The 21,590-nt window shown below is 36.5% G+C and overlaps 1 protein-coding gene across 1 annotated transcript in view; it reads left to right on the plus strand.

Annotated features, from left to right (window-relative positions):
• Atm (ATM serine/threonine kinase) overlaps window positions 1-21,590 on the plus strand; it is a 105,542-nt gene that overhangs the window by 35,171 nt on the left and 48,781 nt on the right. The window contains exons 19-34 of the mRNA XM_028783614.1: window positions 1,307-1,389; window positions 1,482-1,637; window positions 2,880-2,955; window positions 3,089-3,219; window positions 4,744-4,864; window positions 6,140-6,313; window positions 7,481-7,650; window positions 9,093-9,339; window positions 9,991-10,106; window positions 11,320-11,446; window positions 12,054-12,253; window positions 15,421-15,592; window positions 16,085-16,249; window positions 17,202-17,334; window positions 18,196-18,291; window positions 19,692-19,863. Of these exons, the coding sequence (XP_028639447.1) occupies window positions 1,307-1,389; window positions 1,482-1,637; window positions 2,880-2,955; window positions 3,089-3,219; window positions 4,744-4,864; window positions 6,140-6,313; window positions 7,481-7,650; window positions 9,093-9,339; window positions 9,991-10,106; window positions 11,320-11,446; window positions 12,054-12,253; window positions 15,421-15,592; window positions 16,085-16,249; window positions 17,202-17,334; window positions 18,196-18,291; window positions 19,692-19,863 (2,339 nt within the window). The remainder of the gene's footprint in view (window positions 1-1,306; window positions 1,390-1,481; window positions 1,638-2,879; window positions 2,956-3,088; window positions 3,220-4,743; window positions 4,865-6,139; window positions 6,314-7,480; window positions 7,651-9,092; window positions 9,340-9,990; window positions 10,107-11,319; window positions 11,447-12,053; window positions 12,254-15,420; window positions 15,593-16,084; window positions 16,250-17,201; window positions 17,335-18,195; window positions 18,292-19,691; window positions 19,864-21,590) is intronic.

The following is a 21,590-nucleotide window of genomic DNA, read 5'->3' on the forward strand; positions in this document are numbered from 1 at the left end:
GTAGCCCACGCTTGCCTGTAAAATAGTCTTTCTTCCAAGTGATGAGATTATGAGTGTAGTTAGCAGTAAGCAAAACATAGATCTTGACCATAAAAATAATTTATAACATGGAATTCGAGGTCTGAATTTTGGCCTTTGGCCTTTGAATAATGCTACTGTTATATACCTTCAGTTCTAATTCATAATTTTATGGCTTATTTCTTTTTCCTCTGCACAAATTTGCAGCTACTTTGTCTTCATAATACAAAATGAAAACCTTTCCTTTTCACAAACAAATAGTGAGTTTGTTCACTCAGTATCATATGGAACATTGCCTTACCTCATTCCCAGTAAATAGTTAGAAATAGCTCCTGGCCTGTTGAACATCATCTGGGTGTGTTCAAGGTTATATCCTTGTTCTGATAAACTAGCAGACATACCTGGTGAGTTCCTAACCATGCAGTGAAGTCCTTGCCATGGGTGTCTTAAACTTGCACAGGCATTCTCTATGAAAATAGGTTTCATTGTATTGACCCTTGGCTTCATTCTTCATGAACATTAGCAAACTCTTACCCTGACCAGTAGGAGGGGTTATATGCTTTTCTTAAAGTTTTGATGTTTAAAATCTTTTACATTCTCAGTAGCATTACATATGACTCACATATTAGGCATTAAAGAGGATTTTTAACAAATTCTTTATACAATGTGAGAGAGATATGAGAAATATCTCTTAGGATTTTTTGCTATAACTAGAAAATTTCTTAAATCTCTGAGAAATTGATTGCTTAGTTATAAATACCATTATGAATGTTCACATATAACACAGCTCTTTGTGCATACAGAAACACATAGTTACAAACTTGCCATGGTGAGTAGGTAGGTTAGGATATTTTACTTTTAAAGATTAATCTTTGCTCCCCAGAATTCAGTAGTTTCTCACCATTGAACTTACCATAGCAAGTATTATTCTGGGACTGTAGAGATATAGTATAGTCTCAGACGGTGACGGGAATAATCATTTATTGAATTCCAGTAATAGAGGTTATTGTTTCTACTCCTTAGTTACCTAGTCAGGTAGTTGATATATCTCCAGTGTGAGAGAATATGTTCTCCATGGCCTATGGTCAGGATTTTTTTGACCATTTGAGTTAAGGCTATTATGCTGAGTTTTAAATCTAATATTTGACTTTAAAGATATTTTTATTATATGCTATGTTTAGAAATTTAAAGCTATGTGCATGTTTGAATTTGTTTATATATGCTTTTAAAAGTAGGTGATCTGTGGGTAAAGCTGGCTTTTTCTTTTTCTTTTTTTAAACCACCTTAGTACTTAATGCTTTTGAAGGATCTCCCTGGAAAAGAGCATTTGTTGCCAATGGAAGATGTTGTTGAACTTCTGCAACCATTATCGTAAGAAATGAAAGCCATATGTTATGCTCACTTTGAATTATAAACTGACAGTGTTGTTGTAAGCTTATAACATTAAACCTCTTCTACCACAGCCTTGTATGTTCTCTGCATCGACGTGACCAAGATGTCTGTAAAGCAATTCTAAGCAATGTCCTTCATATAGTGACAAACCTAGGCCAGGGCAGTGTGGACACAGAGAGCACACGGAATGCTCAAGGACAGTTCCTGACAGTGATGGGGGCATTTTGGTAGGCATAAGTCTCTTTCTCTAGTTAATTTTCTACCTATGGATGCAGATGTAAACTCTGTACATTAGTGATTTTTTTCCTGGTTATCTTATATAACATTTTGCATCTTTTAACAATTGTATACATAATTTGTCTTCCTCTATTTAATGTGTATGTTTGTGAATGATCTCTTGTATGAGCAAGGGTACACATGTGTCACTGCGCTCCTGTAGCAGTCAAAGAACAACGTTGGCTGTCAGTCCTCCATTTGTACCTGTTTGAAGCAGGTGTAATGTTTGCTGCTGCATACACCAGACTACTAGGTCCACATGTTTCTTCTGCTGCTGCTTTACATCTTGCTGTAGGCATTTTGAGATTACACATATGGATGTTTCTGCATCTACTTTACATGAGTTCTGGAGATCCAAACTGTGGTTCTCATACTTAATGGCAAGTCCTTTTTCTGTTGAGCCATTTCACCAGCTATGTCTTCCATTCCCTGAAAAGCTACATTGTTTTTAAAAGGCTTTATTTCCTACAGTGTTTAGCATGTGGCCCTGTAAATTTGAATCACATAATAACTTGATATAGACATTGCATAAAAAAAGTGCAACAATCCTAAAAACCAATTGAATCTTTATTGATCCAAATGAACCATTTGGTTTTGTCACTGTTTCATTCATAGTCTCACAGTAACATTTGAAACATCTTTTTAACATTTTATTTATGGTGTGGGGGGAAGTCCTGGGCATGTGCCATGGTGCACATGGGAAGGTCAGAGAGCAACTAGTGGGACTCAGTTTTCTCCTCCAGGGGTTGAACTGAGGTCCAGCAGGTGCCTTTACCCACTAAGTCATCTCACTGGCCCAACGTTGGATATTTATAGATGATCACCTGCATGTAACTTAGATTCCTCATTCTGTTTGATTGATAAGTCAGTGTGGAACTTATAGTCTCTAAATCTATGCTATAGCTACTAAAACTTAAAAGATATTCTGTTTATCTTTAGTTTGCCATAGCATGGGTGCCCAAAGTGTATCAGTTCCAAGATACAAAAGAAATAATGTACATCAAAATGACTCTTTTAAAATTTAGCTTGAATTTTAGGGAAGGTAGATATACTAGAATTTTCCACATAATGAGAATTAATTTAAAATGGAAATTTTGGAAATAACTTGTGATAATGTTAATATCCATTGATTTTCTTTTTGTTTTTGCTTTTGTTTGAATAATTATTAAATTGAAAATCTCACCTAATTTCAGGCATTTAACAAAGGAAAAGAAATGTATATTCTCTGTAAGAATGGCATTAGTAAAGTGTCTTCAAACACTGCTTGAGGTGAGTTACTCCATGTTACTAGAAAGTTCTTTGTTGGGATTGCTAGAGCCTTCTTTATTTCTGTATGCTAATCACAGATATTTCTCTTAATTTTTTTTTTTTGTACTTAACCTCAATTGTTATTTTACTATAGGCTGATCCATATTCCAAATGGGCGATTCTTAATGTAAAGGGACAAGACTTCCCTGTAAATGAAGTATTTCCACAGTTTCTTGCTGATGGTCATCATCAAGTCCGGATGTTGGCTGCAGGGTCAATCAGCAGGTACTGAGTTAAGTTACTCCGTGTTACTAGTGTTACTAGAAGCTCTCGTAATGCTGCTGACATCAGTGTGCTACCTTCACCAGCCGTGATGTGACAGTGATTTACACTTAATCAGTACATGGATGTGCCTGCAATTTGTGTTTCTTCTTTAATCTGACAGTTTTTTTTTCTTTGATAGCATTATTTTCTCCAATTTACAAGTAAAAACTCTGGCTTTGAGAGGTAACGTGCTTAGTGCTATGGCGCTAATAATCCACTGATCTGAGTGATATGTGTCTATTCCCCTGCCACCTGAGGAGGTGTAGAATATTAGGATATTACCATGGCTTTATGTGTCAATAAAGTGGTTGTTCATAAATGTTTTTGGAAAAGAAATCATATGCTGCTTTTAAAACATCAACGCTGAAAATTGCATATTATTCAGAGCTAAGTGACCAGTAAAAGAAGGTCTACATAATGATATTGTCTTCAGTAGTCACATACTGAATCTCCATGATTTTCAACCTGTGGGTCACAACCCCTTCAAGGGTTGCCTAATACTAGCGGAAAACAAATATTTACATTACAGTTTATGACAATAGCAAAATTACAGCTATGGATTGCCGATGAAAACAGTTTTATGTCTGAGAGTCATCACAAACATGAGGAACTGTATTAAGGGTTGCAGCATTAGGAAGGTTGAGAACCACTGCTCTATGATTTTAGAACTAACGAGTCCACAATGACTATTACATTATGTGTAAGAGTCCACTGCATCTATTACAGTCATATTTCCCTGAACAAGGAGTTGTCACATTCCTCATTTGTTTTAGTAAGAAAGTAATGCATCATTGAGATTGCTAGTGGTTCAGTGTGGGAGTTCAAATCTTTACTGAACGGAGGTTAAAGCTCTCAGGTTAGAGAGGATTGCAGTTGAGTGTTATACCTCAATGTAGTGGTGGCATGGGGAGGGGATCTAAATTTCAAAACATTCAAGAATGGTCAGTAAGTAGGATTTGTTGGTCTTTTTGATCCCTGATTTGTTAGATATTTAATGTTGGGCTGTTTCAAGAAAAGTTAGCAAAATAAAGGAATCGGAAATAACAAATTATAAAAATTTGATTTCTAAGAACTATCAAGGACAAAATTTATTGCAGAGTTGCCTTACATATGTAGATATTATGTGTAAGAGGCACTGGTAACCTTTCTCCACATAGAATATTGTGTAAACTGAACATCAAAGCATTAAACTACTCACTTCTGAGGTGATTAAATATTAGAACATATTGATAGAGAAGTTTGTGGACTCTTGTGATTCATGTTTGTTAAAAGGACAATGAATCTTTATGACAGCCTGAGTTTAATGTTCAAATCTGACCAGTAGTTCAAAAATCTTTGTCAATCTTCTTTTTCTTACAAGAGACACTGGTTTATAGATTAACATTTAGCAGACAGTCTGAACTGCTAAAGTAGTCTTTTACAACAAGGCCTGGTATCTTTGCTTTGTTTTGATATGTAGGGTTTGAAATATTTTTTTTTTTTAAGATTATTTCAGGATATGAGACAAAACGATTCCTCCCGAAACCTGAAAGCACTTCCTTTGAAGTTTCAGCAGGCATCTTTTAACAATGCATACATGACAGCAGAGGCGGGAATCAGAGAACTGGTAACTGTGGTGATGTGTATTGCTCTGTCCTCTCACATGTAGTCTGTCTGTGTCATATTTCTCTAGCACACTGGAGATGAGTGTGTATTTATAGTTTATACTATAAAGCTGGTCTAAGTCAATGGTATGGACTGAATAAAATTTTTCTGAATGTAATTTATAGGTCAGAATGAGTCCAATAATAGCAATTACTTTTGATTTAACTTATCTCTACTGGTTTTGTGAGGACAATCCAATTTAATGGAGATTTTGATACATTCATGAGCTTAAAGAGTTATTTTAGTTTAAGAAATATTTAAAATCAAAAAGACAAACCCAAAACACACCAAAAATGCTGTGTGTGTGGTGGTATGTGTCTCTGGCCTTGCTATTCAAAGAGTGAGGTAAATTTAGATTGTAGAGTGATTACAACTAGTTTAAAAAATGCAGATAAGGGGCTGGAGAGATGGCTCAGTGGTTAAGAGCACTGATTTCTCTCCCAGAGGACCAGGGTTTGATTGCCAGCACCCACATGGCAGTTCACAACTGCCTGTAACTCCAGTTGCTAGGGATCTTGTGCCTTTTTCTGATCTCTACAGGCACTGTACATAGACATACATGCAGACAAAATGCCCACACACATAAGAATAAACTTTAAAAATGTAAATGGATCTCTGTTGGGGATATTCAAAAAATAATTGATCATTAAACTGAAAGCATGTCATTCTTTTTGCAAGACTTTCTTGTTTCTTTTTATAATATAGATGGTGATAATTTTTGAAGAAGAAAACACTGTAACGATGTCTTGATAAATAAAAATCCTCATAGGAGTAGCAGCTGTAGGGAAGGACTCTTGATTATTCTTGTTCTCATTTGCTGTTTGCTGTTTAAACTATTTAACACCTTGTTAAAGTCTTTTTTCCTTTGGTAATTACTTCCATTAGACTTAAGAAATGGAAGCTTTTTTTTTTTAACTGTAGAAAAGCTTGAGTTGGGCAGTCCCAGCACTTGGGAGGCAGAGGCAGGAAGATTTCTGAGTTCAAGGCCAGCCTAGCCTACAGAGTGAATTCCAGGACAGACAGGGCTACACAGAGAAACCCTGTCTCGAAAAAAACAAACAACAAACAAACAAACAAAAAAAAAACTTGTTTCTTAAGTCTTTTTCTCTTAGCTCATTACTGTAGGATTTAAAGTTTGCAGGCTGCTTAGAGGTTAGAGAATACTTGAATTTGAGCTTGTTTGGTTGATTTATGATTTCAAGATATTTATGTCATTATTCTTACAATTTTTTTGAAGCTCCGTGATTCTCAGAACCCAGATCTTCTGGATGAGATTTATAATAGAAAATCTGTATTACTGATGATGATAGCTGTGGTCTTGCACTGTAGTCCTATCTGTGAAAAACAGGCTTTGTTTGCCTTATGCAAGTCTGTGAAGGAAAACGGACTAGAACCTCATCTTGTGAAAAAGGTATGGTGCATACATTCACATTGTTTTTATGTGGCTTTTGACACTTAGAAACAAATACTTTAGACTTGGAATATTACAAGCAAGCTTAAGTGTGTGTGTGTGTGTGTGTGTGTGTGTGTGTGTGTGTGTGTGTGTAGAGAGAGAGAGGCAGAGAAAAGAGTGTATGTGTATGACAGAGAGTGGGAGGGGGGAGAGAGAGAAAATGAGAGAATGTGTGTGTGTATTGAGGCCTTGTACTTAGTAAGTGCTCTACTACTGAGATATATTCCCCTCCAAAGCCAAACTTGATAATTGTTTAAGTGGTATGTTAATTTGTATTCAGTGTGACTTACTTCTTGTTCAGTTTAAGAGCACTTTATGAAGCATTCACTGAGAATACACAATAGTGAATGGTCTGTCTTCACCTAGACCGTATTCTCTGGAACAGTGTTTATTGAGGAAAACACTTGGAGATATTTGGTTGCTTTTGCCTCATCAGTTGTGGAGCAGCACGTTGGGATTTAACGAGGCCAGAAAACATAGTTGAGGACAGTGTGGCCTTTAGGTTACATGTAGCAAAGAGGCCTGGGCTCAGTCATTTCAACAGGATCATCCCACTTTTGTAGAATATGGTAGCCTTCCCTGTTCTTACACTCCAAGTTAATTATTTAGGAACCTTTACAGGTTCCTTTTGCAGATTTTATTGTGGTAAATATGGACTGATGGGCCATTTTTACAAGCCTGGGTTCCATGGAGCTTTATGGTAGGCCAGTCTGCAGGGAATTGGTCTTAAATGAGTTCACCTTTTACCTATTGGTATTAAAATGAGAATTGGTAAGAATTATTTTATTATGCTACCTTATTATGCAAGTGGTATGTTTTGGGATATTTAAAACTGTGGATGTGAGGCTGAAAATAATATTTTCCTTAGACTTTCCTTTGAGATATAGTCAGCTGTATGAAATTTGAATATTATTTATTTCATGTTTATTATATGCTTCTATGTGCTGATGCTATGCCAGAGTTATTAAATACATTTTCCATTTTCTCATTTACTGTCCTTCTGTCATTCATTGTTGAGGAACTCAAGGTAGAAAAACATTGAGTGACTGCTCTAAAGTCCTATTTTAGATATTAACAAGGTGTGAAATAATAATTTCTCAAACATCGTATTTTTCCCTTCTGCAGGTTTTAGAGAAAGTCTCCGAATCGTTTGGATGTAGATGTTTAGAAGACTTTATGGTTTCTCACCTAGATTACTTGGTTTTGGAATGGCTGAGCATTCAAGATACTAATTACAGCTTATCTTCTTTTCCTTTTGTTTTATTGAACTACACAAGTGTTGAGGATTTCTATAGGTAGGCCACAGCAGTGTTTCACTAAGTCCCTCCTCCCACCTCACATCCTGAGCTTCACGTAGGAAAAAAAGTCAGATTGAAAATGTGTCAAAGCATGTAATTGAATTTAGGAATGTTAACACTATTAGTAATCAGTTGTGTATCTTTGAGTAAGCCATGAATACGTCATGCATCTTAGTCTACACACAAGTATCTTCCCTTTGAAAAATAATCAAAGATTAATTAATAGTGGCTAATTATTTCCTGCTTGATTTTCTTCCCTATTGCTTAATATCAGATCATTTAAACATTATGAGATTTCAAAGTTTATTGAAAAATAACTGATTTTGTGGGGACTGAGATGTAGCACTGCCTACATCAACCAGGCATAGTGGAGTATACTGTAATCCCAGCACTCTAAAGGTAAGTAGATGCAGGAAGCTTAGTAGTTCAAGCTGATTCCCATCTGCATAGAGTTCAGGGCCAGCTTGAACTATAGAAGACCCTGTAATCCAAAAAAAAAAGAGAGAAGCAGCATTTTCTGATAGATGTACGTTTGATGTCCTTATTACTCGTTCTTTTTTGTAGTAACTTGTATTTGTTCTTTCAATTTATAAATTGCTTTTACCTTTGATCTTACAATATTACATAAGTTGAGTATGTGTAAAAAATAAAATTCCTTAACTGGGTCTGGTGGTGCGTGCTGTGATTCCTGACCTTGAGAGGCAGAGGCAGGAGGATTACCACAATTTAGAGGTCAACATGGTTTGTATAATATTTTCCAGGCTAATTTTAGTCTCAGAAAAAGGGGAGGAAGAATAAAGTTTTAGTATCTTTAAAGTGTGATTATTTATATTTTACTTTAATTTCTCCACTTACAAAATGAGAATAAGAGTGTTTAGTGATCTAGGGAAGCTGGAACAACGGCTCAGCAGTTAAGAGCACTGACCTCTCTTCTAAAGGACCCAGGTTCAATTCCCAGCACACATATCGTGTCTCACAATTATCTTTAACTTGTGTTCCAAGGGAGCCAGTGCCCTCTTCTGTCCTTCAGAGGCACCAGGCATGCACAGCAGTACATAGACATATATGCAGGCAAAACACCATATTCATAAAACTTTAAATAAATAAAAAATTAAAAATATAAAAAGAACATTTAAAGTCCTAAATTGCTGGTTTTTGGTTTTTTTTGTTTTTTTGTTTTTTTGTTTTTTGTTTTTTTTTTTTAAGACAGGGTTTCTCTGTGTAGCCCTGGCTGTCCTGGAACTCACTCTGTAGACCAGGCTGGCCTCCAACTCAGAAATCCGCCTGTCTCTGCCTCCCAAGTGCTGGGATTAAAGGCATGCGCCACCATCGCCCGGCCTAAATTGCTGTTTTAAACCCTGAACATTAAAGCATTTTGTTGTTTTGATGTAAAATTTTACTTGGAAATTTTTTATAACTTAAATTTTCAACATTTTCAGATCTTGTTACAAGATTTTGATCCCACATTTGGTAATTAGAAGCCATTTTGATGAGGTGAAGTCCATTGCTAATCAGATTCAAAAGTGCTGGAAAAGCCTGCTGATAGACTGCTTTCCAAGGATTCTCGTACACATCCTTCCTTACTTTGCCTATGAGGGCACAGGAGACAGCAGCATATCACAGCGGAGAGAGACTGCTACCACGGTCTATGATACTCTTAAAGGTGAAGACTTCCTAGGGAAACAGGTATGGCTTCTGTTTCTGTCTACCTTTATGGACTGGCAAAAGAAGTAAGCTTTAAAGTTTAAGGTTATTGGTCTTAAGTATGACAACTTGAGTTCATATCCCTACATCTACATAAAAGCTGGACTTGGCTGGCAGCTCACACATACAACCCCAGAATTGGGGATCCTGGATATATGCTGCCAGTCCTAAAGACTTTCTGCCCTTTGTGAGGCTACCTGTAGCAGAAGCAGATTGGTGAGGAGTCATTTAATGACTGCTGATGAAAGGTGGTGCTGGCTTCCAGTATACAGAGAAGTATACAACGTACCGAAAGGGATAGTGCCAGGCACAAAGATTTTTTTAATAGTTAAGATCTTTAAAGGTCTAGTGAACAAATAAAAGATAAAATGCAAGTTGAGGAACAGTGTAGACTGTGGGACTTTGCTACCTGGAGAACTTCCAGTTTGAGGAATTTAATGCTAAATCCAAAGTCAGTTCAAATGATTCTGAAAAATAGAAAGATTGAAGTGAGGTTTTCTTTGCAGAACTTGGGCTTGGATATCTTTTATTTTTTTAAGTTACAAAGTAAGGGACCAATACACACCCTTTGTGCTGTTGTGAAACTCACAGATATAGATGCATTTAATCTATTTTAATTTTGTGTCCTTACAGATTGACCAAGTATTCATTAGTAATTTACCAGAGATTGTGGTGGAGTTGCTTATGACATTGCATGAAACAGCTGACTCAGATGCCAGTCAAAGCACCACCCTCTGTGATTTCTCAGGGTATGCCCGTCTCATACTTAGAGAGCTACCTGCCGCGGACGAGTGACCTTACCTTCCTGTCTCTTTCACTGCAGCCTTCCTGCTGCAGTCACTCTTCCCAGCTGACTTCTCTTTTCACTCTTCCTATGGTACTTCAGCATTGAGCCACCTGATGCCTTTTGAGACTATTTTTCTTCTTCTTCATGTGTTTTATGATTGGCTCCCTTCCCTCTCCACACCTTACCTGTCTCTGCCTCCTTTTCTTTGTGGTATTCCTAGATGCCTAGTTTAATTTAGATGTGAAATCAGTTGGTTGTGCATCAATATTGTTTGGGGGAGGGGAGGAGTGGGGCTTGATTGTAAGGTACTTGAAATTTCTCAAATTTTAAAAAACATGTAAAAATATTTTATTTTTATATGTATGGGTGTCTTGCCTGCATGTGTGTATGCACACAGTGGTCATGGAGGCCACAAGAGAACGTTAGAACCCCTCTGTTCCTCACCCCTGGCCCTGGAACTAGAGTTGCAGTTGTTGACCACCATATGGGTGCTAGGAATTGAACCTGGATCCTCTGGAAAAGCTGTCAGTGCTCTTAACTGCTGAGCCATCTCTCCAGTCCCCAAAATATTTGCTTTGGATTTTGTTTCTGTAAGACAGTGTTTCACTATGTAGCACTGCTGTCCTGTACCTCGCTTTGTAGAACAGGCTAGCCTCAAGCTCAAGAGATCTACCTTCTGCCTCCCCAATGTTAGGATTAAAGGTGTGTACTGCTCTGCCCTGCTGAAAATACTCAAAGTTTAAATATGCAGACTATGCTAAGCATATAACTTAGAAGTAATACTGAGAAAGTGCTCAGACATTATAATTATGTTTTAAATGATGTTACTGCTCTAATGCATTGCCGGGCTTAAGATACTGTTGGTCTCACAATAGTCATAAATGAGACTTGAAGGCAAGGTTTATTAAGGCCCAACTCTGGGGCTGCCATTAACTTCATAAAAAGTTACATAAACAAATTATGTTAAGCAGATCATCTTACCTTAAGTCCATGAGGAGGATGCCTGATTCATGTTTGTGAATCATTTTATTGTTTGTGATTTTTTTAAAAAAAGAAAAAGACAAAAAACATAGTTTTTCAATAGAAAATCAGTTTTATAACTTGGGAGTTATTTAAATCTCCATTTTGGAGATTTTTTTTTTAATAACTACATTTCTCTTTTTCTACTTCTTTAGGGATTTGGATCCTGCACCTAATCCGCCGTATTTCCCATCACATGTCATTCAGGCAACATTTGCCTACATCAGCAACTGTCATAAAACAAAGTTTAAAAGCATTTTAGAAATTCTGTCTAAAATCCCGGTAAGTACACTTTGCAGTAAAATAATCTATAAGAAAAGTCCTTTCCAGGTAGGAAATCTGGATCATGGGGGTGGGGAGAAAATGAAATTTTTACTTGACTAATTTAAAAAGGAAAGCACTTTATTTACAAGTTGTATCTTAGTAATTTAGTCAGTGTTTAACTAATATGTATTATATATTAGGCCAGGATTTTATGACCCTGCCTTTATAATTAGCTCAGGGAACATGTTTACTGTTTCATCATAATGTTTTAATTTACTTTCTCAAAACTAATTGGCAACTTTTTAAAAAGCAAAATAGGGCTGGGCGTGGTGGCACACTCCTTTAATCCCAGCACTGGGGAGCCTGAGGCAGGTGGATCTCTGTGAGTTCAAGGCCGGTCTGTTCTACAAAGTGAGTTGCAGTATAGCCAGGGAGGGATACACAAAGAAACCATGTCTGGAAAAACCAAAAAAGCAAAAAGTGAAATGGACTCTTAATATTTAATGTAACATTTTGCATGCGATATCAAGCCCATATCTAAATGATCATTTAATAAAGTATAAACTATGTTGTCAAATATATTTTATTTTAAAATTGTTTTTCTCAATGTATGCCTCTCTTGTAGGATTCCTATCAGAAAATACTTCTGGCCATTTGTGAACAAGCAGCTGAGACAAATAACGTCTTTAAAAAGCACAGAGTTCTTAAAATATATCACTTGTTTGTTAGTTTATTACTAAAAGATATACAAAGTGGCTTGGGAGGAGCTTGGGCCTTTGTTCTTCGAGATGTTATTTATACTTTGATTCACTATATCAACAAAAGGTAAGTAATATATACGTTTATGTATGCATTAGCAGTCTTTTGTGTGTGCAAGCACACATGTGGGGGACATGAGTGCCTGTGGAGTCCTGAAGCTGACACCAGGAATCTTAACTGCTTTTCACCTTCTTTGAGTCATTGTCTTGATGGGACCAATGCAGCTGGGCAGCCAGCCAGCCTGCTCCCAGGATCCCTGTCTGCCTCCCACAGCCTGGGATGTAGGTGAACACTCAGTGCTGTTTCACTGATCGGTATGAACATTCTCATGCTGATCTCTGGTTAAAAAAACCATTTTACTCTTATATGCTGTGTTCTTTATACTCAAATTGCTTTGGCTAGGTGAGATTTTTGTGTGTGTTCTATCTGAGTCTTAGAATTCTTATTTTTATTTTTATTTGTTTATTAATTAACTAACTTATTTTAGTTCTCTAAGGAGTCATTAGTATCTTTAGAAATTATATAGAATGCTTTGGGTAGAGTGAGCATTTTAATAATTCAATTATGAAAAGATTTCTTCCCTTTTTTCTTTACTTTGTTTCATTAATATTTTATGTTTCTTATTTTTGTTTTATAGATATATTCCATTTTAGGTTAAATTTCTAGTAGCTGTTATAAATGAGATTTTTTTCCCCTTTTAGCTATTATTAGTGTGAAGAAATCCTATTGATTCTTTTATGTTGATTTTATAAACTCCACCTTTACAGAATATGTTTATTAGTTTTAATATTTTGGGGGTTTTGTTTGGTTGGATTTATTTCCTTCCTGGCACCTTTAAAGTTTACCTGCATATAGTGATGATTTGACTTTTAACGATTTGGACACAGTTTATTTCTCCTTCCTGTTGTCACTCTCCTGAAGTAGAAATGATGAAAGAGGAGTACTTGTTTTTCAAAAGCCGTTCACTTTGCTCTGGCAGCAGTGTTATCTGGGAACTTTTAAGGTGTAGCATTTATTTTGGTGATGTATATTCCTAAAATTCATATTGTCTTCAGATTTTTTTTCTAGGAAGGGGCGTTAGATTTTTTCAAATGTCTTTTTTTGGCTGTTGATGATTACAGCTTTTATGCTTAAGTTCTGTTGTTGTATGCTTTAGCACTTTGTTGACTCGTATATGTTGAATTGACCTGTCATTTCTGGGATGAACCCCACCTGATTTTAAGTATGATGTTGAGTTTGGTTTGATGGTACTTTGTATAGTTTTTTTTTTTTTTTTATCTTTGTTTGTCAGGAATATTAGCCTGAATTTTTTTTGTTTTTTATTCTTCTGTACTTGTCTGGCTTTGGTATCCAGCTAATTCTGATCTAGTGGAATGGACTGGCAGAAATTCTCTCTTTAATATTTTGAGTAATTGAGAATAATCAGTTTAGTGAAGTCATCTGGTCCTGAGCTTTTCTTTGTTGGATGACTTTTTTATTACTTGTTACTGACTTGTTTAAGTTTCCTATTTAAGTTAGTTTTTCTTTTCTTATTGTTGACTATTATTGTTTTAAAGTAGTGGTGTCTGCTGTGTTGCCCATATTGCCTTCCAAGACCTGGGTTCAGGAATTCCTCTTGCCTTGGCCTTCCAAATAACAAAAGCTACAGGCATATATATTTTCTGCATAGCTTCTCATAAATCCATTTTGCTGTGCCTTTTTTTTTTTTACTTAGCTCCAAAGGTGTGTGGAGTTTTTTTTTGTATGTCTGCAACTAATGAGAACTTTAAAACATTGATCATTTTGTTAGGTGAAAGGATTCAAAATCCTTTAGGAGCTTTTTTACCTACACAATTGTTTTCCGTAGTTACTCACTTCTATAGCGCACTAGAATATCTCGTTCCCCAACTGTACCTTAGTGCCCGCAGATCTTCCCCATTCTCTCTTGGGTCTTTGGTAACCTCTATCCTAGTCTCAACTTTTTTTTTTTTTAATCTTTTTATTTACTTATTTTATGTATATGAGTACACCATTGCTCTCTTCAGACACACCAGAAGAGGGCACTGGATCATTTTACAGATGGTTGTGAGCCACCATGTAGTGTCTGGGAATTGAACTCATGACCTCTGGAAGAGCAGTCGTTGCTCTTAACCACTGAGCCATGTCTCCAGCCCTATTCTCAATTTTTAAATTTTAAAATTATTTTGAATTCCTGTTTTAGTAACCCCAGGGCCTGAAGGTCTTTAGGAAATGTTTCTATTTTCTTTTAATACTTCATGATTTATTTCTTTACATAGTCTAAAATTTTGTTGCTAAAGTCTTCCCACTTAGTACAAAAAGTGGTTAAGTATAGAATCGGGTTCTCCCTAAGGTTTGACTCTAAATGCTGCTTCATGCATGTTAAGTATCCGGGTGTGCACATGGAGGCCAGAGTGGGACATACTATGTCTTCCTGTATCTCCCACCACCTTATTTCTTTGAGACAGGGTCTCTTAGTGAGAATCTGGCCATTTTTAGCTGTCCCACCAGACCTGTGCTGTGGATGTGACCCATGCCTGGGATCTTTACATAGGTGCTTCAGATTAGAATTTAGATTGTCGGGCTTTCGGGTAAACACTCTCACCCACTGAGCCATCACCCTAGCCATGTTTGACCTTTACCCCTTTTCTTCTCTGTTCCTTCTTCCTTCTTCTCTTTCCTCCCTCCTTTCCTGTCTTATTTTTTATTTATAATGTTTATTTATTATTGAACACCAGCTGTTATCAAGCAGCTACTTTGTCAGTGATTTTCTTGCTGTGTGTATCCGATGAAGCCTGGTGCTCTTTGCCTGCTTTTGGCCAGTACCCTTCAGAGGTTACTTGAATGTCAGGAGTACTGGAGATATGGAGAGCAAAAAAGAAAGAATAAGACTTTTGTTTACAAAAAAGCACTGTCTTTCAGTACTTTTTGGCTGGCAGTGATTCTTGGACCTCTCTCTCTATCTCTCCCTCTCTCTCTCTCTCTCTTTCTCTCTCTCATTCTCCCTCTCTCTCTCTTAATGATTGTGACAGTTTTTTTGTTTTGCAGTAATTATAACATGTATCTTTTAGACATCCTTTGTCTTTTTTGGATTATAACCATTGAGATATTAAATATGAAAGTCACTTTTTCGTCAAGCCCTATGAGAATTAGAGACATTGAGTAAAAAGAACTTGAAGTAGTTTGTTAGGCCTTGTCATTCATCCATTCATTCTTTCATTCATTTTTCCTGTTAGGTCTTGTCATTTCACAGATGTGTCGTTGCGTAGCTTTTCTCTTTGCTGTGACCTATTAAGTCGAGTTTGTCATACAGCTGTAACTCACTGTAAGGACGCTCTAGAAAACCATCTTCATGTTATTGTTGGCACGCTTATACCCCTTGTGGATTACCAGGAGGTTCAAGAACAGGTAATTTCCCAATGCATCTACAAAGGAATATTTGAGAGAAAGATACTCTTATGAACTGAATGCTTTAAGTTTACCTGATGTAATAGGCTTAATGAAAATGCTTTTTGACAAATGGTGGAGAAGACATTCTTAGTGAATTAATCATTAAAATCAGTTACTACTCCTTGGTGATTTTGATCTAATAAATCTGATAGTTTGATCTGTTACACTGAAATATAGTCAGAAGTAGATCGAGCAGTTCCCACCATAACAGTCCGTGAGATCACCTGTAAAACATTCCATTAACACTGAATTCCGTAGGCCTCCTTGTGTAGCCCTGTAAGTATTTTAGTATGTTTGAATTCATAACCACTAACGCTGGGTACTACATGTGCCGTTAGAACATGTCTTCTGAACTAGGGGAGCAGAGGTTTGTTTGTTGATCAGTTATAAAGGGATTTGGCTCTCTGAATATAATTAAGACTTTTCCCTCTTCTTTTGATAATTATTTAGGTACTGGACCTGTTGAAGTACTTGGTAATAGATAACAAAGACAATAAAAACCTCTTTGTCACAATTAAGCTTTTGGATCCTTTTCCTGACCATGTTGTTTTTAAGGATTTGCGTCTTACTCAACAGAAAATCAAATATAGTGGAGGACCTTTTTCACTCTTAGAGGTAATAATCGTTTTATTTACAATTTTGTATTATAGAACATAGGCAAAAGTACTATTTTAAAACTTTAATGCTTCACTAATAAGGACAGAATACTTTCTGTTGTAGTAATACATGAGATTTACCTTCTTAAGTACAATCCAGATCTCTTGAAAATATACATAGATATTTTAAATTTGTGCATCTGTGTGTGCACCTTAGATGTGCACGTGTCCAAGAAGCCAAAAGGTTTTATAACCCTTGCTGCTGAAGTTATTATGTGTGACTCTGAGCCCCCTGACAGGAGTTGTGGGACCTGAATGCAGGAGCAGCCAGCTCTTTTAATCACTGGGCCTTCTCTTCAGCCTCTCAAAACAGATCTTTTTGCATCATCTTGCATTGCATTTAAAGTATAGATATCAAAACTTCCTGACCAAGATAAATTTGAATATTCAGAGAATATGATACAAAAATAGTATTAATTTTAACTTGCATTGGTCCTGTGGTTCATTAATATCTCAGAATTACTGTTTCTTTGAGAGTCAGTAATGTTTATATTAGAGATGATATTAAGAATTTTATCCTTATAAATTTTAGTTATAACATTTTTAAAAATGTTATCATTTTAAAATCATTCAATTAAGACTTAATATGAAAACATTTAATACATTTAAAGTGTACAATGCAAGTTATACTACCAAATAAATAAATTTGTAACATTTCCTTCCAATTCAGCTTGCTAGTGCAGTCTTAAAGTCTATTATGTTGACATCTAATGTAGATAAGAGAATATCTTGAAATTTAAGCCCTTAAAACATTGTCAGAATTCATGTGGAGGAAGGAGCTTAGTTCTTCCATGTTCGTTTTATGGGTCAGCATCTACAGACAGTACTTACTATTTTTTTCTTTTATTGTTTCATTCTTCACATTTAGCCAGTACATACTCAGCTAATATTAAATTAATTCGGTCTTTTAGGAAATAAACCATTTTCTCTCAGTAAGTGCTTATAATCCACTCCCACTGACCAGGCTGGAAGGACTGAAGGATCTTCGAAGACAACTGGAACAACATAAAGATCAGATGCTGGAGCTTGTGAGAGCATCTCAGGGTACTAGTTTATTTGTCTGTTTGTTTTAGTATTTATTTTGTGTGTATGGGTGTTTTGCTTGTGTGTATGTTATGTGTACTAGGTGAATGTAGTGCACGTAAAAGGGTGTTCAATGCATGTACGAGTGTGTTCAGTTCTCCTGGAGCTTGAGTTAACAAATGGTTGTGAGCTGCTGTATGGGTGCTGGGAACTGAACCAGGACCATCTGCAAGAGCAGCATTGCTTGTAACAGATGAGCTGTCTCTACAACCCCCCTGGAGGAGTAATTTTAACATGAATTTTTTTTCTTTCTGTTTCTTTCTCACATTCTTTTGTGAATTTTTCTTAGCTTTCCACCACCATCATCATTTGTATTCCTATCATTGCAGAGAGGCCACTGGGTGGTGCAGGTCTAAATTCTGAATACTGTGTGGGAACAGTCTAAGCAAGGTCTCTTCGATTCTTATATTTCTAGTTATTTGTTCAAGACATTTCTTTATCTGATTGGTAAATCTTTTTTTGTTTGTTTGTTTGTTTGTTTGTTTTGTTTTTTTCGAGACAGGGTTTCTCTGTGTAGCCCTGGCTGTCCTGGAACTCACTCTGTAGACCAGGCTGGCCTCAAACTCAGAAATCCGCCTGCCTCTGCCTCTCAAGTGCTGGGATTAAAGGCGTGCGCCACCACCGCCTGGCTGATTAGTAAATCTTGCTAATCATTTCCATGTGACTATATTTCAGAAGGAAGTCCAAATTGTACCTACATGTATTTTTTAAATCTGTTTATGATTTTAAACCTTTTAAAATGTGCTAGTTTGGGGAGGTGTGTGAAGTAAATATGTGCTATCCTTTTGGTGATTGAAGCACTTTTCTCTAAATTGTTTCTAGATAACCCACAAGATGGCATTGTGGTGAAGCTGGTTGTCAGCTTGTTGCAGTTATCCAAGATGGCAGTGAATCAGACTGGTGAAAGAGAAGTTCTAGGTAAATGATGTAGGTGAATGGTCTTCTGTAGTACAGTCAGAATAACTGTAAGCTGCTCATTTGATTCACTGGAAAATAAGGGTGGCTTGCTAAGTTATATTTCGGTTTAATTCAGGTAACCCTAGATAACCAGGTGTCTTTTATATTCCTCAAATAGGCATTTAAGGTAAAGTTAGCAATAATTATTAATATGTATAAATGTTAATCATCAACTGCCTTATAAGTGTATAGGGAAATCATAAATCTCTGCTTAGTTGAGTTGCAAATTAATTAACTTCTGAAGTGTTTTATAAGTATGATTTAGTGGTATTTTATGTCTATTTTGTTTATAGCAAACAGGAACAGAGATACTGAAGGATGGTTAAACTCAGATTTTTAAAAATATCATTCAAGTCTTTCATTGCTGCCATTTAGGCATAATCTAATCTAAGGTAATTTGCTAACATGCTGAATATAGGCATTTAGATTTGGTGGCCTTAGAATGGAAAGTCACATGACTGAAGTCAGCCAGAAGCTGGCATGACAGCAGTGCTTTATGAGATGAGTAAGTGTTGTTGGTGCACTCCCCATTGTCCGGATCGGTTCTCAGTGGAAGCCTGGTGTCCTGAATGCCTAACGTTTAGACTGGTTTTTATTTAAATTTATCTTATGTATAGACATGAATACAGATCATATGTACCTAGTTTTAAGTATTTGTATACATTCAAAAAATAACTGCATTCACCCCCCAGATCTAGAAACTGAACCTCATCAAAATCCTCAAATCTGCCCCACCCCAGAATCAACATCTTTGTTCCTTGTGCTGTTTCTGGGCATAAACCTGAGCTGCTCCGGGATCCCTCGGTAGCTTCCTTATGTAACATAAAGTGATCCTGCTTTAAACATGTAATTCACATCACACTTAGTGGTAGAAGACTGAAGTCTTTCCTCTAACATCAGGCAAAGAGAAGTTATCCCTTTTACTGCTTGTATTCAGTACTGTTTAGCTCGAGGTACCAAGCACGGAACAGAAATGGCAAGTGTGCAGAGTGAAAAGGAAGCAAAGCTGCCAGTGCTTCCAGATGGCATAATGGCATATGCTTAAAACATTTCACTGAATTGTGCATTTAAAATTTATGAATGATACATATATATATAATGGCACCCTGGATTTTCCTTTTAAAATTTCAAAGTTGATACTTCATATAGTGCCAGACATATTAATACTTTTGCTTCTAATATTCTGTTACTATAATTGTTAAATTATTTCCTGACATCTCTGGTAAAATATATATTACCACACTGAAGTATTTTGTAGCTTTCTTTACTCCCCAATGTTAGAAAACACTGAAATCTTGAAGCATGATAAAACAGTGTTAATACTTTTTATAACTACACTAAAATGAGGTTCCTATATGCAGAGGCTGTTGGAAAGTGTTTGGGAGAAATAGGTCCTCTGGATTTCTCTACGATAGCTGTGCAGCATAACAAAGACACATCCTATACCGAAGCCTGCGGGTTACCTGAAGACAGAGAGCTTCAGTGGACACTGATAATGCTGGCTGCCCTGAACAATGCCCTGGTAGAGGACAGGTGAGGACTGGGATGCCTTTCATCTGATAGAGACGCCACATCTGGCTTTCAGAAAAATGATTCTGCTACTTCACTTAACACTTTCTTTTTCTTAAAGTTTTTTGCATTTTTATGTAAATTAATATTTGCGTGCATATATGTCTGTGCACCTCAGGCATGCCTGGTGCTCATGTAGCTCAGAAGAGCATATTGGGTATTCTAGAGTTGGAGTTGGATGATTGCAAAGCACCATGTAGAATCGAATATGTACTGTTGGGGTTGTTCAGCAGGGAAAAGGACTGCCAACAAGCTTGACAGCCTGAGTTTGATCCCCAGAACTAAGGGGGAGGGGGAGAACCTGCTCCTGAAAGCTGCCTTCTGACCCCCACAAGCATGCCGTGTCATGCACCTTCACCCTCACGCACGTCATAATAACTTTAAGTACAGGAATGTAAGTATGTTTAAAATAGCACTTAAAATAGTGAATTTTAAAACCAGATTAACTTTGTTAATCTTTGTTTTGATTCTTCTAGAATAATCCATGGAGCAAAAGCTTTGTAACCTCAGAAGGTTTAAACTAATAGAATTTTCTATTACTCATTTATTCTTTGTTCAAAACAGATTTTTCAGATACACTCAGTATTTTAGCTTGTTAGTTGTGGGGTTACTTTCTTTTCATTGTTTACTGACCTCTTATTTGTTGTTGCTACTACTATTATTAATTGTTTACAATCCTGGGGGCTAAACCAGGACCTAACACATCCTTAGCAACACTGAGTCATAGTCCTAGCTCTCTCATGATTTATTCCTTGAGTGACTGGTTTATTTGTCCACCCCATCATTACCATTTGTGGGAGGGTAAAATCAAACGTTTTCTCTGAGCCAGGCATCTCTTACAGGTATAAACATATTTTGACTTTATTCTTCTGCCTCTCTTAACCTACCATATTTTCATTGTTGATTTAATGAATCTATATTTTTGTTATTGTTGTTTTTGTTATGTTAAACTGGCTAGCATGCATTTTTCCCAAACATTTTATTATATAAATTTTCATACTTATAATAAAAGGGAAACTTACAGTGAGTATCTATATACTTACCATGTAAGTTCTTGCACTAACTTTTTACTGCTATCCTTTTTTTTATCATGTCCCCCTCCCTTTCTACTATTTTTAATCCATTTCTTTCTCTCTTATTTTGAGTCAGAATCTCATATAATTCAGGCTGGCCTTGAGCTTGATTATAACTTGGTGATCCTGAACTCCTGCCCTTCCTTCTGCCCTCTGCCTCCTAAGAGCTGAGATTGCAACATGTGCTAATCTATCAACATATGCTACTGGCTTAATCGTTCTTGACTTTTTGAAGAGATTTTCCACAGAAAACTTAATCATAAAATGATTTGGAATCCAGTTATCTGAAGTTGTTGTTGTTTTTGTCTAGTGATGCACAGACCTGTTAGTGTGACATAGCATGAGAATAATAGGCAACAGACAGTTCTCTTCTACTGTAGAAGGGGAAGCATTGGCTATCTAAGGGATTTCAGCATACAAAGCGGGTGTTGACTAAGAAAATAACCACGATAGCTGATCAGAGCATACCTCTTTGAGGAAGCGTCGTATGACCTGAGTGACGATGAATTAACCTGAGAGAACAAGAATAGAGTACTCCATACAGGGGCGACCGAGCAAGGTCATTTCATTTATCTTTCTCTGATGTGATACAAGATGTTTGTATACATAGATATGTGC

Source organism: Grammomys surdaster, unplaced genomic scaffold, assembly GCF_004785775.1.
Source record: "Grammomys surdaster isolate TR1022 unplaced genomic scaffold, NIH_TR_1.0 1162, whole genome shotgun sequence".
Classification (NCBI taxonomy): Eukaryota; Metazoa; Chordata; class Mammalia; order Rodentia; family Muridae; genus Grammomys; species Grammomys surdaster.